Genomic DNA, 17,219 nt, shown 5'->3' with positions numbered 1-17,219 from the left:
CCCTGCTTTCTGAAGCGAAAGTAATCTAATCTGAGGGAGGTAGAGGCAGCTGCGGGCTGTAGTGGACACCTTTCAGAGAGCAGGGATGGAGTTACACTAAGGCAGGGTTGTCAGGAAATGTATACATCCTCAGCCCTGCTCAAGCTCCTCCTGTAGCCCAATTTAACAGTAAAACCACAAAGCTGGCAACCCTGCCTTAATGTTGAACAGAGAGAACTTATGTACACACCAGAGAACTGCGTGACATGAAGATGGTTTTGGATTGTTCACAATGGTTTTGGATTTTTCTTATGTATTAAGCAGAGACCAATTTGGTTTGATAAGCTGAAATGAGCGTTCTTAAGATTATGCACAGACTGTTTACTAATGTGGAAATATTGCTGATCTCTCTCCTCAGAGTCCCGCTAAGAGTTCTTTACCCTTGAGGTTTTGGGACCTAACCCTGGGGCAATACAGGAGCTTGGAATTGGAGTGTCCACATCAACCTCCCCCTGTGTCCACCCCTGCTCCCCCAGCCAGCACCACCCATGCTCCCATCCCCACCTTCCCTGTCCCCAAGCCTAAAATCGCCTGCTTCACTCTTCATATGACAGTGGAGCTTCCACCTGGTCCCATCTCTGAGATGGTCATTAAGGGTATGTGTGCACGGTGTAATATCTTCAGGTTTCGGATGCATTTGGTTGCGATCACCACTGCATGAGTGGAACTCTAGCAGGGCCACAGCTTTTGTATGGTGACACATACAAGTTGTTTTGGGGGAAGGGTAAATGTATCATAAATATTCAATACAGGTTGTGGCAATGCAAACAGTCTAGGTTTCTAGTTGTACTGTGCTTTTGTTAACATCACATGTTTCATGTATTGGATTTTCAGACATCCAGGGCAATCAGGTGAACTTTAATGATGCCCCAAAGCACTGTAGGTATTCTGCAAGCCAGATAAAAGATGGCAGAATCATTTTAAATTTCCCCTACATCCCAAACTGTTACGTGACTCGGAAGGCAAGTATTTACATTTTACGCCAACATTGTGCTTCCTGTTTTGTATTTGGCTTTTTGTTGTCCAATTGAAAGACTTTTTTTTTTTTTTCTCTCTTTTCCTTTTTTTAAGGATAGGGAGCACATCATTATTGTTGTCTACATGACAGTGGAAGGGAGGAGAGAGGATCAACTGTCTTGTCCAATTGCCCTTCCAGAGTCCGGTCATGGTAGACATGCTTTCACTTTAAAACTAAAAGGCTTTTTTTTTTTTTGTCTCTCCTTTTCCCCCTCTCTCTCCTTTGTGATGTCAAAGGGTCTTTTAAAAAAAAAAAAAAAAAACATTTTTTCTTTTTTAAGTTCACCCTGTGTCACTAGTCGCTGATGTGTCTCATGCTGTCCCTCAGAGTGCAACATTTCCAGTGAGCAGCGTCTTCCCTGTGGATCTGGGTCTGTGTCCCAGTCAGGGTGCCTCTCCATGGGCTGCTGCGTCAGCAAGCAGGCCCCTGCCTGTTACTACCCAATGGATGGTGAGTTGTACATAATGTCCCCACTGGCATTTTTAAGCCACTTAACTGGGGGAGGCCGGGTTGTTCTTTTAGGCATAAATAAGAATACTCTACACTAGCAGGATGTGTAACGTGGCGGTTGGGACCAGTATAGCATGATTAACTTGAAGTGACATGGAGTGTGAAAAGGTTATAGGATACCTCGGGTCTCATTATTAATCACCTCCTGGGATTCATGACCTTTTTGTTTGACCTTTTGATAACACTGTGTATGTGTGTTTACATGTGTGTCCTCCTCCAGAGTGTACTCTTGACCGCCACTTTGTATTCTCTGTACCTGCCTCCCTGACGGAGCCACCTCTGTCCCCTGCGTTGCTCGTTGGTGCTGGCAACTCATCCTGCAAACCTCAGAAGGTGACCTCCAACTACGCCTTGTTCAAGATCCCAATGGATAGCTGTGGGACACGCAGAGTGGTAGGCTTAAGACTAATCAATACCCCTTGCTTCCCGAATACTAAACGGCTGTTTGTGAACATGATCTTGAATGACAATTAAACTTTTTTTTTTTTTTTTGCCCATGTAATTTATTTCATTGATGAAGACTTCGCTTATTGGCCAAAGAGGTTTTCAGTGCAGTGTTATGAAATGCACCCGTTAACCTGTTCCTTCCCGTTTCTACAGATGCTTGGAAAGTCATTGGTCTATATAGTAGAGATAGTCAATCAGATCCAGTCAATTACCCTCAACTATGGCACCATCACAAGAGACTCCCCAGTCAGGTTACAGCATTTTCCATCGTGTGTTTGTGTGTGTGTGTGTGTGTGTGTGTGTGTGTGTGTGTGTGTGCGTGTGCATGTGTGTAATTGTTCCTTTGTCCTCCCCCTCAGGTTATTGGTTGAGTGCAGGTACCTGCCCGGCGCTGTGGCCACAGTGGGGTACATGGTGAAAAGCCCGTCCTTGGGATCTGATATCCACGCCCATGGGGTGATTGGAGTCCAGCTTCGGATTGCCAAAGGTCAAATTATCCAAGTTCTCCTGTTATTAGCTATTTCTATCCAAGACATTCGTGATTAGAGCCTTATATTACAGGGCCCTGACATTGATGTAATTCACCCTCTCCTTCATGATGGATGGTAAAAGATGTAAACCAATTGTACCAGCTGGTTGAGCCAGGTTTTGGGACTCCATAGGAATGTGGTTGTGATTAGCTGTGGTAGAGCCAGCACCTGGTTTCAACTAGACCCAAGCAATAACCTTCTCTGGGTTACTACATTCACTCTGACACTTAGATGACCAGTACAGCAGTTACTACCCGCAGTACCACCAGCCCCTGCAGATGCTGCTGGGGAAACCCCTCTACCTTGAGGTCCGACTGATCAACCCTCCAGACTCCAACCTGAAGCTGCTGGTGCACTACTGTGTGGCCTACCCCCGCTCTGGGGAGGCGGTGTGGGTCCTGCTGTACAATGGGTAGGTTCTCACTTTGTATATGGAAAATAAATTGTTTTTCGATTTGAGATCGCTCTGATCGCGGAGCGGAGATCGCTTCTGAACTTTTGATTGTGTGGGCATGACGCATGTTTAATGCGTGTTAATGGCAGATCATAAAATAATTTTTGGGATATGCAAAAAAAAAAAACACACAGGTTAAATGGCGCACTACCGCCGGCCTTCTCATAGCCTGGTGGAAAATTCTCCGCAGCCCGGGCACCGGTCTGTGGCCCGGTGGTTGTGAACTTCTGTTTTAGACTGACTGCACAGTCCTGTTACTATTTTTTACATGTAGAAGAAAATTCAATCCAGTTCTATATGGATTATTCTATAGAATAGAAAACATGGATGTGTACATTTATTTAATTTTAATCTATTTTCCTTTTTTGGGGTGGTTAAATTGTGTTTTCTTATCTAGAAAACTGTGCAGGCATAAACATTATTATTTTTATATTGCCAAGAGCCCCTGTTGCTTGCATACACAGCTTTCCCATTCGCCTGGTTTCCCCAGGTGGAGCCTGTATTGTGGAATATGCAGCTCCCTTTAGCTTTTCTCTACCTCCAGTGGATATTTTCTTGTTTTATTTTTATTTTTTATATAACCTGGCTGAATTCCCTGCTCCCTCTAGCTGCCCCAACCCCTTGGACCCAGCTGCTCCGCAGACTATTCTTTCCTCCCCTCAGCCACCCGCCTCACAGAGCCAGACCCACAGGTTCACCATCACCACCTTCCAGTTCCTTCAGGAAGAAAAAACTTCCACTGCCCTGGATGAGGAGGTAAGGACACCGGAGGCGGGGGGGATTACAGTCTAATCTACATTTATACAGACCAGATATATAGACCCGCTGTCCTGTTTATGCATTTGTATATAATATGTTGTAATGTTTGTCATTTGTGTTGCAGGGTAAAACAATCATATTCTAGAGTTGAAGAACTATAGATTGTAGCTCTGGTCCAACATTCACAAAGTAACCTTCATTAGGAGGATACAAATCAAGGCGAAGGCTTCAACACTACCCTGACTCACAAATCGTTTTGCATTGTAAAGATGTATTACGTTTGCGCCAAAAAAAATGGCATCTACTATTCAATCATATGATTGCTTATGATTTCATATAAGGCGCAAATGTAATATAAAGCACTGCTGAACACAGTATTTCACAGTTTTTGAGGGAAACACGAGTTATGCATGTTCCTATTATAGTCTTACAGTATGTTATATCTGAATCCCTGCCAATTTGGTGCCCTAGGGATTATGTGGTTTAGTGTGTCGGGCATGTAGACCTAGCTTATGGGAATCTCTCACAACTATATTTCAGTAATCATTGTGAAATAAGTCATGGCAAAGCCATCTTCAGAAGTGAGGCGTTCACAAGCTCAAGAGTGTTGTTTTGGCTGAGCACACTAGGTGCTACAAGCCTCCATGATCCTTGGCCTCCCCTGATCTCCACTTTTCCCTTAGGTCTACTTCATGTGTTCCACCGAGGTGTGCCTGCCCCAGGATGGACCTTGTGTGGAGGGATGCTTTGGCCAGTGATGGTAAGGGGAAGGGAGCGCTGTGTTCTAAAAGACTCCACCACACCCATTATTAACTCTCAAAAGAATGTATTAAAAACGCCCCTTGTCTGATCCTCATCAGACACTCTGAGAAAAGGCTGAGAATTGAGTGGCAGTAGTTCAATATGACAGTGGGAGAATGATTTAGTAATGAGGAGTGTTTTGAATTATTTATGAAGACTGATCCGTTTCCTGTTTTTTCCAGCTAAGACGTGGAAGAGACTTAGTTTGAGCCAGGATTATGATCTGTAACATGACCCCGGCTGCATAGCGATAGCAGTACAGTACGAAGTGCCTGGATGTGTACTAGAAGCAGATTTGTCCTGGAATTTAACTGCATCTTCCCCACCACCCTCTTATTTTTTTTTTTTTTTTTCAGGCCCCAGGCGTCACTTGCTCGCCACCAATAAAAAGTCCTCAAAAGGAAAAATGTGTGTGTGTGTGTCTCAGCCCGCAGCCACTGAGTTTCATAGCAGGAAGTGGCACTCCATTAAAAAGCGCTCCACCAACATGGCAGACTAATTGTTTGCATTAATGTTTTGTCTCTTTGGCACCTGAATTCCTGGGTAGTTGTGCCACAATTTAATAACATACATTTCAAGATAATTTGAGGATAGGTTCCACATGGACCCCATGAGCCTTACAGTAAGGGCCTACAACAATTGGCTCTTTTTTCTTTTTTTCCCCCATGGAAGAATGTGACCACTGGGTGTCATCCAAACAATAAAAATGCTGCAATCCACACACACACCAGCACACATCATGCTCCATGAGTCACACAGCTGGCTGCAGTCCCTGTATGCATTTGCTTTGACTATTGTGTAATAAGTTACAAATGAAATTGGGTGTGTGCAATGCACACCCATTTCTTACCCACATCTTACCCATTTTTAATACTTTATCCCAATGAGACCAAAGCTTTAATAAGGATATTTGAGAATGGAAGGATCCCTTCAAAAAAATGATAACGGTTCAGGGGTGGGGGGTGTAAGGGACCTCTTGTGTGGCAGTGTCATAGCCCCCCCCCCTTCTCTCAGTGAAATGCATGTACTGCGGCACACTGCGTGTATTTGATGGCTGCCTGGCTGCGTGTTGGAAAAGGGAGGGGGAGGGGCAGGGAGAGAAATGAGGGAGGGAAGGGGGACGACTCCTCCACCAGGAGGGGGAGGGAACACCGCTTCCTCTCTGCAGCAGCGAGCACACGCCACAAGAACGCACGCAAAAAAAACAACCCAAAAAAAGAAACAGGCGAGAGGGAAGAAGGGAAGACCCGCGGTTGTCTTTTGTGTGGGGGTGTTTTTTTGGGGGGGGGTAGATCACAAGGACTTGAACATGGGGTGGAGAGCGATCCTTGGCGAGCAGTAAACCTCCTCCTCCCCCTCCTTCTTGGTTTTGTTCTTCTCCCTCCTCCAAGTGTGGCTGGAGCCTGAATCGCAGGGAGGAGCAGGAACAGGGAAGACATGTTCGAGAAGTCTCGGTGTGACGGATGGTGATGGTTCGTGTCGCCGAAACGCTGATCGGATCCAGTGTCGCAGTGAAGGGTTAATGTTGATTGGGGCCGCTATGTTTCACGGCGTTCGGTGCTGGTTTAATTGGGTTGTTGTGATCTGAGGAAGAATAAGCGAGGCCTGTTGTAGCCCGCAGCACACCGGGCTCCAGGAGCTGTTTTTTTGTGTACTGGTTTAATGGTTCCAGGGTTAAAATCGTATTGCGTTGTTTAAAAAAAACAAACCAAAAAAAAAACAATCGTCCCGGTGATCCAGAGGCCCCGAGTCAACACCGACCAGGCTTTGGACTCAAAAAGCTTCCCCCATATATAATAACTTTTAATCTCCAGTGTAGGGCTCGGTGTCCGGGATTAGCTGACCGCACTTCCCAGTTTATTTTAGCGAGTGGGTGAGACAGGGGATCGTCAGGAAAGGAGACAAGAGAGAGGGGAGTTTAAATGTTAATGTCGACCGACGTCGCATCCATCATGCTGCCCGTATCCCGGGGTCTGATGGACCGGGATAGAGAGCTGGAGACGATGCACCCGAACCCGGGAGGAGCTCCGGCCGTGACGGCGGCGGTGCGGGGAATGAAGCGCGGAGACCCGGAGCCCGACGCCCAGACCGCGGCCGCACTGGTGGAATCTGCCGCGGCGGAGTGCAAGCGTCCCCGCATGGACGGATCCGGAGGGATCGCCGAGGTTGGCCAGGTGAGAGGACGACTTGAAACCCGAGGATCCTTAACAATTGATCATTTAAATGTTTTGTTGATCAGCATATCCCCTTATCCATTTTAATCGAATTAATTGGGCTAACGGGCCCAAAATGCGTTTTGACCCGTGAAAGCAGCCATAGGAGCTGTAGACGAGGCCATTGATCATCAGCTATTATCAAGCATGTTCTCTCCAAGAAAATGCGTGTGCATGCATGTAGGACATTGCATGAAATGCAGAGCATGTGCATACATATAGGGACACGCGTATAGGAAAACGCATGCTTTCATTCTCCCAGTTTTATTTGCAAACACTTATCATATGCTTCTCAATTGTTAATTATATATATGTAATTGCACCGAATGTGTATAGATATCTAGATATACTTTATCCCCAGATGGGAATTGCGGTGTTTACAGCACCACACATCAAAACAATAGGCATTAATAAAGTAATACGAACATAAAATGTACAAAAACATACTGCAATATACAATAAACGTGTGTGTGTGTGTGTGTGTCACTTGCAAAATAGATCTGATCTCAGTGGGGCTTTCCCTGTATAAATGATGGTGATGAAAATAATAATGTTGACCAATTCAGTCTGAACCAGATATTGCTACATGGTTTCATGGTATGTTGGTAGTATTATGATTGGTCAGCTTTAGGGGTTGGTTTAGTGTATGTAAACTAACTTGACCTTTATTATGCTAAGAACCCCTCTGCCATGTGGATAGCATTTGGTTTAGAATGGCAATTTGTGTCTGTGTGGTTCCTGTGACCTTTTGGGGGCAGGGTGTTGGAAGTAAACAAGCCTTTTTCTTTTCATTTTTATGTTTTGGGGAGGAGTGGGGGTGACTACCAATTATTTAAAATACTTAATTCTCAAACACTGATTCCACTATCAAAGTATCACAAGAGCTTTAAACACACACTTACGTTCCACTTGGTTCTGTGAATGTAACCACCAATCCCTCGCCCCCCCACTTTGTGTCAACAAACATCAGATTTGATAAAAAAAATTCTTCCTCTAGTGATCCTACAAATGCCCAATCATTTCCCCATTATATTGCATTGTGTCGGTCAAGAGCTCCACAGGAAGGTAGAAAGCTATTTCTCTGCCATCGTGATCAGCGGTAATAGGGGTGAAGTGGCCTGTTTGCTGCTCTGTCTGTCGTATGGACAACTAATGGTTGGCTGCTCTGCATCGCTGCTGTCTAGGGGTGCTGAAAGACGGGCATAGGAATGTGTGTGTGTGTGCGTGTGTGTGTGTGCGTGTGTGTGTGTGCGTGTGTGTGTGTGCGCGCGCGCCAGAGTGAGCCATAGATCAATAGCATCAGCCCCTAAAAAGTATTGAATGTCAGATGGGTGAACCGTCCGGAAATGAGATGGGAAGATAGAGCCCCCCACCCCACCCCAGCCAGAGCAGGAACAGATTTGCCCTATCACTGGCAGTAAAGAGGCTTTGTTTCAGGCTAACGGGATCACAGCTCCTACTGGAGGCGGCATTATAACCACACTGATCCCTGAGATCCTTATCCAACGGAGAGGATTAATGTGATGTGTACATGCACACACATACTGAATGCAGATGCAGAAAAGAGAAGGAAACAGAGGCAAAAGTTTCACACACCCCAATATAATTAAATTATCACACTTAGTTTAGTCTGTGTTGGATACTACAAACAAAGGATGTTGTAAACAAAGGAGAGTGAATTTTTTTTTCATATTTTTTTTATTCTTCTCTGTTCCCGAGTCTCATTCACACACAATCATAAAGCAGACATCCCAGCGGTATATGAAATATAGTGACGTATTTATATCCCCCTGACCCCGTGACCCCATTAATATTCCAGCAGTAAATTAGTTTGAGTGACGTTCCCCGTTCCTACTTTTAAATCAGAGCAATGGCTTTCCAAGAAATGACCTTAAACAACAACAACAACAACAAAGAAATGCACACTGGCAGTTCTGTCGAAAAGCTCCTCGGGAAAGTGTGAATATTGGAAAACATTGCAGTTTATGCATGCTTCATTTTAAATCTTCCATGAAAATGTTGTAGCCCCCCTCCCCCAATTTCACATTAAAGAAAATGGAAGCGCACACACACTTAATATTATATATATATATATATATATATATATATATATATATATATATATATTATTTTATTTTTTTGCTGATGCAGGGCTGACCTCTGACAAGTGAAAAAGGACGGCACATTGGGGCGTGGCTGTAATAATGGGCAATCCATTTGTGCCTCCACAGTCCAATAAGGGGATGTTTCCCATGTGACTGTTGACTCATTCCTCATTAGGCAGTAGGGTTATGCACACACAAGAACACTATGGCGTGGGTGTGGAATTTATTTCCCTGTCGATTCAACAGCGCACTGTTTATTTTATTTTATTTTATTTTTTAAGCCGAGCACCGATGCATGAAAAATACATCTATCTGGTATGCTCCACACAACCACGAGCTCGGATGAACAAAGTGTAAATAATGTGAACGCGGCGATACACAACGCTCAGAGCTGCTCGGAAGGAATTAGCTACGGACAGCAAGCACACACGCGCATCTCATATTAAAAAAAAAAAAAAAAAGATACAGTAGATCACATCCAGAAAGAGCACAGCGTTACCTCCGAAGAGGAGGAGGCCACGGATCGACACGCTTCGAAAATAACATTCTCCATCTATTTTGCATTCCAGGAGAGGGCTCAGAAAGGCCTTTTTTTCTCTTCTTCTTTCTTTCTTTCTTTTTGTTTGGGAAGGAGATTCATAGCAATGCCCTGCATCTGCAGCTTGAATCAGAAATGTTGAGAGCGGGTTGTCGTCTTTCATTTCCAGCCTGCTCGGCTGAGCACCCCCCCATCCCCCCCACCCATGCTACGTAGGAACCCGGGCCTTTCTAACCTAATAAGGTCTGGCCTGGGGTGACGGCGCAGAGGACAAATGACCCGACTATGGACATTAATGGAGGTGGATCACCTCAACCCCACCCACTCCCCCATCTACCGACGTACTTTCATCTCAGCCTCCACACCAAAATAGAAATGTCAGCGAGAAGTGTGTGTGTGTGTGTGTGTGTGTGTGTGTGTGTGTGTGTGTGTGTGTGTGTGTGTGTGTGTGTGTGTGTGTGTGTGTGTGTGTGTGTGTGTGTGTGTGTGTGTGTGTGTGTGTGTGTGTGTGTGTGTGTGTGTGATTTTTCAGGGCCTCTCTGTTGACTGAACTATGGGTGATCCGGGGAAAATAGATGCTTGCTTGCTTGTTGATCCCCGTCCACATAGTACCACTAATGCAGTACGACTGGGATAACTTAACAGCCGTATGTGTCTCTGTTAGTGCGTTAAGTTTTTACCTTGATTTTGTGGTTTTAATGAAAATTGTGTTGAGTGTTTTGATCCTATGTCACACGTTGGCCTAGGCGCTAGAACCCTCGCCGTCTGTGAAAGAGGAGACGGATGTGACGGACGCAGTGTGGGTAATGACTAGTTCTCTCCGAATGATGAAGCGAGCCTTCTCAGGTCCCCTCGCCGCTCTCCAGATCACAGGCCCTTGAAAAGGGAAGTGCAGGTTTACCGTGGAAAGTCGGAGGAATGTCAAGTGCACCGAGAGAAAATAAACCTCCGATCGTCTGACTGACTGGCTTGCGGTTTAGCGCGCAAGTGCTTTGTGGATGAAACGGATTTGCATCCTCTCGAGTGTGCACGTCGTGTTCTGCTCTACAGTTTTTGGCAGGATGAGTTCCTCAGATGTGTCCCCGTCCAGCCCGGCAAATTATCTCTTCCCCCCCCCCCCCCCCAAGGAGCAGTATAAATAGCCGGTAGCCGTGTGATGAATTCAGACAAGAATTAGCAAATTTATGAAAGCCGATAAATTCAAACTACATGTGAGTGTGTAGCAACCCTCGCACTAAAACACCCACACACTGACTCCCGCCTCCTCCCTGTGGTTTTTGGAGAGCACTGGCAGGGTTGCTATACACAAGAGATTACTGCAGTCCTGTGGATTGCTGGGCTGTCAGAGAATCTTGCAGTCTTTGAGGTAACTCTGCCTTCTCCCACTTTCATGAGCAAGCAAGCACACACACACAGACACACACACACACAGGCTCTGTGCTACTCATCTCAGGCTTCGTGGTGGAGGGAGGTGTCTGTTCCACCTCCATCCATCCGAGCCATATCCCGTTTGCTGCCCCCCAGAGTCTCTCTCTCCTCCCCCTCCTCCTGTCTTCGCCATCTGTTGACTTCAAGTCATCTTGTTACTTTCTCATGATCACTCACACTGTCTTGCCTCCCCACCCCCCCCCCCCCCCAGTTAGAAATAGACTGTACCTGATTCGACCAGGAAAACAAAGCAAAGGAGGCATTGTTGCATTGAGTGAGCACAGAGCTGGTTTTAAGCAGAAACATATGCTCAGTATATACTGTACTGCCCTGGGTAAAATGCAAAACTACTAATGAGAAAAATGGCGTTGTTTTTTTTTTCTGTGTTTTTTTTTTTTTTTAAACTGCAAAGCTTTCCTGTTTGGGTGTGTTTTCTGCAGAAACCCAATCCGACGCCTGATGGCAGGACTTCTCTATGTGTTTGTGTAGAAAAGGCCTCCGTCCAAACACACCCCCCACCCCCCTTTCCTTGCTCCTTAAGGAAATTAAGCACATGACTCCGCTCCTGTATGACTCATTGTCTTTGCTCCTTCCCTCTCTCTCTTTACTGCTTTTTTGACCCCCCCACCCCCCTCCCGGCCGCCTCTCCTCTTCTCTTCTATTCGTCCAGCCCCACGCCGCCCCTGGCCTGTCACTCCCCACTCGCTATGTAGTCAGATTTCCACAAAGCTTTATTCCAGATGTCTGTTTTTTTTTTGTTTTTTTTTTCCTCACGCGGTTCTCTGCTCCTCCATTTTACTTTTTGTTTGGCCTCCTCTCTGTGGCATGTCTTTCTGGAGACAGGCGACGTACCTTTTGATGCATTGCACTCAGAATTGGGCCCTGTGGGGAGGGAAAATAGGGACTCTATACTTTATTCATGTTTGTAAAACCTCTAAAAGGTGATTAATTATTTATTGTTTCCAGTTCCACCTCCCCAAAGCCAGTTCACTAAGTACACTTATTGCTCCGTGAGAGGGCCTGCGTGACATTACTTATTTTCCCCCGAATTGTCAGAAAACTTTGTTCTCCCCTTTAAAAAAAGAAAAAAAAAACCCATGCCTCTCGTGTTTAGAACGTTCTGCCTTGCTGAAGCGCCCCGTGGGGCTGGAAGGTAGATGGCTACAGTATTAATCAGGAGAATTCAAGCCGTGACGCGCGCCGAGCTAAGTGTTCCCCCCGGGGACGGCACGGGCCGGGGACATTGGTTCCAGATGAAAGGCAGATAAGAGCTGGAGAAGAGAGGAGCTGTTTTCACATCGAGCAATATGTTTTCCCCACCCTCCCAGCAGACTGCAATTGCTGTAAAAAAATATTTTGAAAAGCCAACTTTTTTTTCTTTTTTTTTCTTTCTTTTATTTAATGGAACGCATTAGCATGAATGCCGGGACATGGTGTTTTCCAGACCGACAAACTCTACCCGTTTTTAAATGGAGCGGGGTTCAGAATTCCAATTAGATCTATGTGGTGCCACACGGAGAGCAAAAAGCTAGAGAGAGAGGTGTTTTTTTTTGTTGTTGTTTTTTTAATGTTACTGCGGTTACTCACCAAATGTTTGATCTTGTGTGAGTGCTACAACTGCTCTGCTTTGCACGTTCGACACTGGCAGACGAATGAGCTGGAGATTGCATCAATGCTCCCGATGCCTGATGCCATCACATGCCAGCAGGGATGCATGCGCACTGACACTCCTGACCCATTTCTGGCTCAAAAGCCATTGTGTCTTTTTACTTCTTCCTTTCTTCTCTGTCCTATGCCCTCTCTCTATCTCTGTCTCTCTATCTCTGTCTCTCTAGCTCTGTCTCTCTAGCTCTGTCTCTCTCTCTCTCATGTCACATCTTTCATACTCAGACAATGTATCTGTTGGGGTGAAAACGTAGCAGGGGAGACAGAACAAGTGTGCGTGTCAAAAGGCAGGAATAATTGTGAAATTCTACACGTTTATGAAATGGACAGACGTATCGATTACCGACAATTCCGAAACTAAATGGCTAATGTCTTCATCTTCAGTGAGGTGAAAATAAAAGCAAAGGTTTGGGACGGTAAAAATAAACGCTACGGTACGAGTAGTCGGATACTTTTTTTTCTCCGGATAGGGAGATATGTATTTATTTTGGAGCCATATACTGTATATCCTTTTAAATCAATATTTCAGGCATGGAAAAGTATAATTGCAATTTGCAATTTTTGAAAAAGTAGCATTCAGGAATCAGTATCAATATTTTTCAATATTATAATACTTTAATTGCACCGGTAAACTAGAAAATCTGAAAAGGTTGAAACTGAAGAAGAATGCTGGAGATAAATTAAAGCAGGGTGGACTCTTGGGTGACCCGGGTTTGAGATTACAAATTTAGTGTCTAAAGCAGTTCTCTTCTCTTCCAGAACAATGACCCATTGACCCTTGGTTACCACGGCTACCCAACTCACACTCAGGTAAGAGCTATTCTGTCGCTTCTCTATCGCAAATGTTTCAAAAAAGGCTGATCTGTTACGCTGTAATGCTATTCCGGCTTGATTGGGTCTCCGCTAGTGCTTCAATACCTGCTTATCAATATTGTAATACCTATATGAGGACCCAATATGACTCCTTTCATGTCCATAAGCCACAAGGTGCAGATACAGATTGTGAGTTGCCGTGCGAAAGGTGACATGACTCCACACGAGGGAGAGGACACGCCCTGCCCGAATCCTCCGCCTTTTTGTTCTACTTTCCTTCAGCGTCTTCCATGTAACAGTTTGACTATTTTAAACTCTCCGAACCTGAACTCTGGAGGAAGTTACACTATTTTAACTTCAGGAGGACTAATTTATTTTTATACGCTCTTAGCCATGCTGCTAAACGGTGGAAGTTTCTATGGAAATTGATCAAAATGTCAAAGAAATGGGGTTTTTTTTTTTAATCTATTCCCTATTAATTGGCATGACACAAATTCATTTACACACATCCACCCCACCTGGCACAATTTGCAGCCAATATAAGAAGAAAAAGCTGCGTTTACCCTACTGGGGGGGGGGGGTGTCATTGGCTGCAGTGAGTGTGTATCAGCCTGATTGTGTTATTAGACTGCTCAGTTTGTGTGGTTAATCCTTAGATCATCCTCCATTCATCTCCTCATCCACCCATGCTCCCTCTGTAATCCCAGCCCCCACCCCACACCTCCTGGCCGTTTCTGGAGCTTGCTGGCCATCGTTCCACATTCTCCTCTGAGCACCTGCTGTGTTATATGCCCTTAATTTGCACGGTTGTTACAGGCCTCGGTGCATTAAAATTACCCAAACTGTAAGCCCCCCCCCCGCCCGCCTGCCTTGTCCTGCTCGGTGAACTGTTGAAAAAAAATCAATTAGAATAGAATTCTAATCGCTCAGAACTAATTACACAATGTCTGTCTGCCTTGTTACTTGGCGCTTTTTTTTTTTTTTTTTCCACGTTGAGCGGATGTAGATGACACCGTTTTGTGGAGGTGTGAACTGGGGCTGCTGGATAAAAAAAAAAAACGCACTGAAAGGGAAGGAAGGAAAGAAAGGGAAGGTGGAGAATTCCTAGAGATCAGGAACCACAGTGTGTCGAGCAACAAAAGGCTCTCCGCAAAACACTGGGGTGCTAAACTGTCACCGGCGCTGTGAGAATGGTCTGATCAAAGGCTACAGAGAGGCGGGGCTTTGGAATGGTGCGGTCCCAAAGTGCGAAGCGGAAGAGCCGGTGTCAAAGAGAGAGAGAGATGTGGTACACAAGCCAGTGAGAAGGAAAACTCTCCTTTTCTCCCAGTGGTGCCAGCAAGCCCCAGTTAACTCACCTACATGGAGGAGAAGAAGAACAGAGGAGCATGAGAGAGGGAGAGAGAGAGAGAGAGACATGGGAGGGGAAAGTTTGCAGGTGTGACAGAGGCAGGGAAGTAGGAGGGGAAGCGTCAGGCTATCTGGGCGAATGTGGAGAGAGAGGAGGAGGAGTGGTGGAGGAGGAGGAGAGACGGACTACTAAAGAAGAGACACACAGTAGAAAGAGATGAGCAGGCAAGGGCACAGCAGCACAACAGAAGGCTGAGGGAGAGAGAGAGAGAGAGAGAGAGAGAGAGAGAGAGAGAGAGAGAGAGAGAGAGAGAGAGAGAGAGAGAGAGAGAGAGAGAGAGAGAGAGAGAGAGAGAGAGAGAGAGAGAGAGAGAGAGAGAGAGAGAGAGGAGAGAGAGAGAGAGAGAGAGAGAGAGAGCCAGCCAGCCAGCCAGCCAGCCAGCCAGCCAGCCAGCCAGCCAGCCGAAGGGGGAGAGAGGGAGGTGAAAAAAAAAAACAACGAGCGAGCGGGGAAGAGTGACAGGGACAGAGGCCAGCTGAGGAGGTCGGAAGGGAGGAGGAGGAGGAGTGGGGGGGGGGGGGGGTGCGGACGGAGCAGGGGAAGAGAGGGAGATTTTGAATCTAAGAGACAGACAGGAGTGAGTGAGCCGAAGAGGTGACACAGCCTCCGTGAGAGAGAGCGAGAGAACGAGCGTGTGAGGAGGAACGGAAGGAAAGAGGGCGAGATAGAGGAGAGACGGGCGTCTTGGAGTTTTTCCACAGAATACGATGATGGGACTGTACTATCCTTCCGTGCTGTCGGTGAGTGTTTTTCCTCTCCGTAAAGGTCTGGCGTCCTCCCTTTCTGTCCTCCGTCTATTTGCATTCTCTCCGTCCGCACATTATGCCGCCGTGGTCGAGCATGAAATGTTAATTAAGTGGCGAACGGATGAGAACTCTCGGTGACCCCTCTTTTTCATTTATTTTTTATTTTTTATTTTTAATGGAGAGCTCCGGTCAGCACACTTTCTGACACTCATTACCCGCGAGAAGTGGCCTATCGCGTTCCTAAGCGTGTTAACGGAGAGGATGGTGACGGAGGCTGGTAGAGGATAATTCGCTGTGTTATCGTGCGGAGTCGCACAGAGCCATCCACTCCCCCGGCCCGGGGGGGCGAGCAAGGCACGCTATCCCAACGTTAGAGCCATGCATTATGTATCCCTTCCAGAGTCCCTTCCGAATAAGTGCTAAGGTGATAGCCAGGCTAACCGGGGACTCTGCATTTTATAGTCAGAGTGTTTTGGGCCCGAGAGTCAGTCGGTTCGGGGCCAGTGTCCAGGGTGGAAGAGGTGGAGGGTGAGGGTAGTGAAAATGGGGGGAGAGGTAGAGCCAGAAATCTTTTTTTTTTTGTTTTTTTATTTCTTTTATTGCCCCTGCAGCTGTCCCTGTACATCCTTCAAGTCTGTGAGTGAAAGAGACAGGTGTCCACAAAGCACAGTTGTGTCTCTCTGTCATTTCTGCATGACACACATACTCTCCAAAAACAAAATCTTTGAGCACCACAGTAAGTGCATGTGAAGTGTAATGTTCATATTGTTGGATTCCAGTTAGTGAGTCAGTCAACAATAGTGTGTGTGTGTGTGTGTGTGTGTGTGTGTGTGTGTGTGTGTGTGTGTGTGTGTGTGTGTGTGTGTGTGTGTGTGTGTGTGTGTGTGTGTGTGTGTGTGTGTGTGTGTGTGTGTGTGTGTGTGTGTGTGTGCGCGCGCGCGCACCAGTGCACCTTCCCTCCACGGCCTGTGTCTGCTCTTGCGCCTTTTGGCCGTACCTTGGAATCCGGCTCTCTATACGATTTGACCCCCTTTCCTCCCTCCTTTCTCCCTCGGGCCCTGGCAGCTGTTATCTCAATGTTTTCCTTTAAGAGCCCTTGGAAGAGGGGGATGGGCCGACGAGGGAAAGGGAGAGAGAATGAGCAGGAGTAGGGATTGATTTGTAAGGTGACAGGCCACCCTCATTGAGCAAGCAAACCCACAGATGTGGCGAGGAGGAGAGCCAGATCACATAGAGACGGATGGAGAGAGATGGATAACTGGGGGTCAGATAAAGAGAGGTGTGTCGATATTGTAGCTCTGCTCAAGAGGGCTACTTTGTCTAGTGACGCAATTCTGTACTGCGGAGCTGACTTTGCAGTCGTGTGTGTGTGTGTGTGTGTGCGCTCGCCTGCGCGCGTGCGTGTGCATGCATGGGTGTTGTGTATGCGGTAAAAGTTTATTTTATGACTTTAATAGGGCCAGTGGAATATCTGCAGGCGAGCCCGACACTCGATAAATTAACATTTGTGATTTATGTGCACTTTTAGAGCTTGCTGAATGCTAATATTTCTCTGGCTTCCACCGAGGAACAGAAAGCGATGGGGGTGGGGGGGGGGTAGACAGAAATATTTGTCGAGCCCCACCTAAGCTGGTGCCCCGAGGCCTGGGAGAGACTCCTACCTAGTGCAAAAAAACACGTACACATACACACTCTCTCTGCAGCGCTTGCATAATCGACATGGGGTCGCACGGATCTCCGCT

At 46.4% G+C, this 17,219-nt stretch overlaps 1 protein-coding gene across 6 annotated transcripts in view; it reads left to right on the top strand.

The window, feature by feature from the left end:
• The first annotated feature begins 5,796 nt into the window (after positions 1-5,796).
• rbfox2 (RNA binding fox-1 homolog 2) overlaps positions 5,797-17,219 on the top strand; it is a 36,271-nt gene continuing 24,848 nt past the window's right edge. For 5 of the 6 annotated variants that reach the window (XR_013844143.1, XR_013844144.1, XM_079999957.1 and 2 more), the window contains exons 1-2: positions 5,797-6,732; positions 13,267-13,317. Coding sequence is in view for 4 of the 6 variants with exons in the window: in XM_079999957.1 (XP_079856083.1) it covers positions 6,481-6,732; positions 13,267-13,317 (303 nt within the window). In the remaining 2 variants the exon portion in view is untranslated. Of the gene's footprint in view, positions 6,733-13,266; positions 13,318-15,325; positions 15,472-17,219 lie in introns of those variants that run through there. The other variant, XM_079999958.1, reaches the window with a different exon arrangement.

The sequence above is a fragment of the Zeus faber genome (genome assembly GCF_960531495.2).
Source record: "Zeus faber genome assembly, chromosome: 4".
In the NCBI taxonomy this organism is placed as follows: domain Eukaryota; kingdom Metazoa; phylum Chordata; class Actinopteri; order Zeiformes; family Zeidae; genus Zeus; species Zeus faber.
This window is presented reverse-complemented; position numbering and strand designations above follow the sequence as displayed.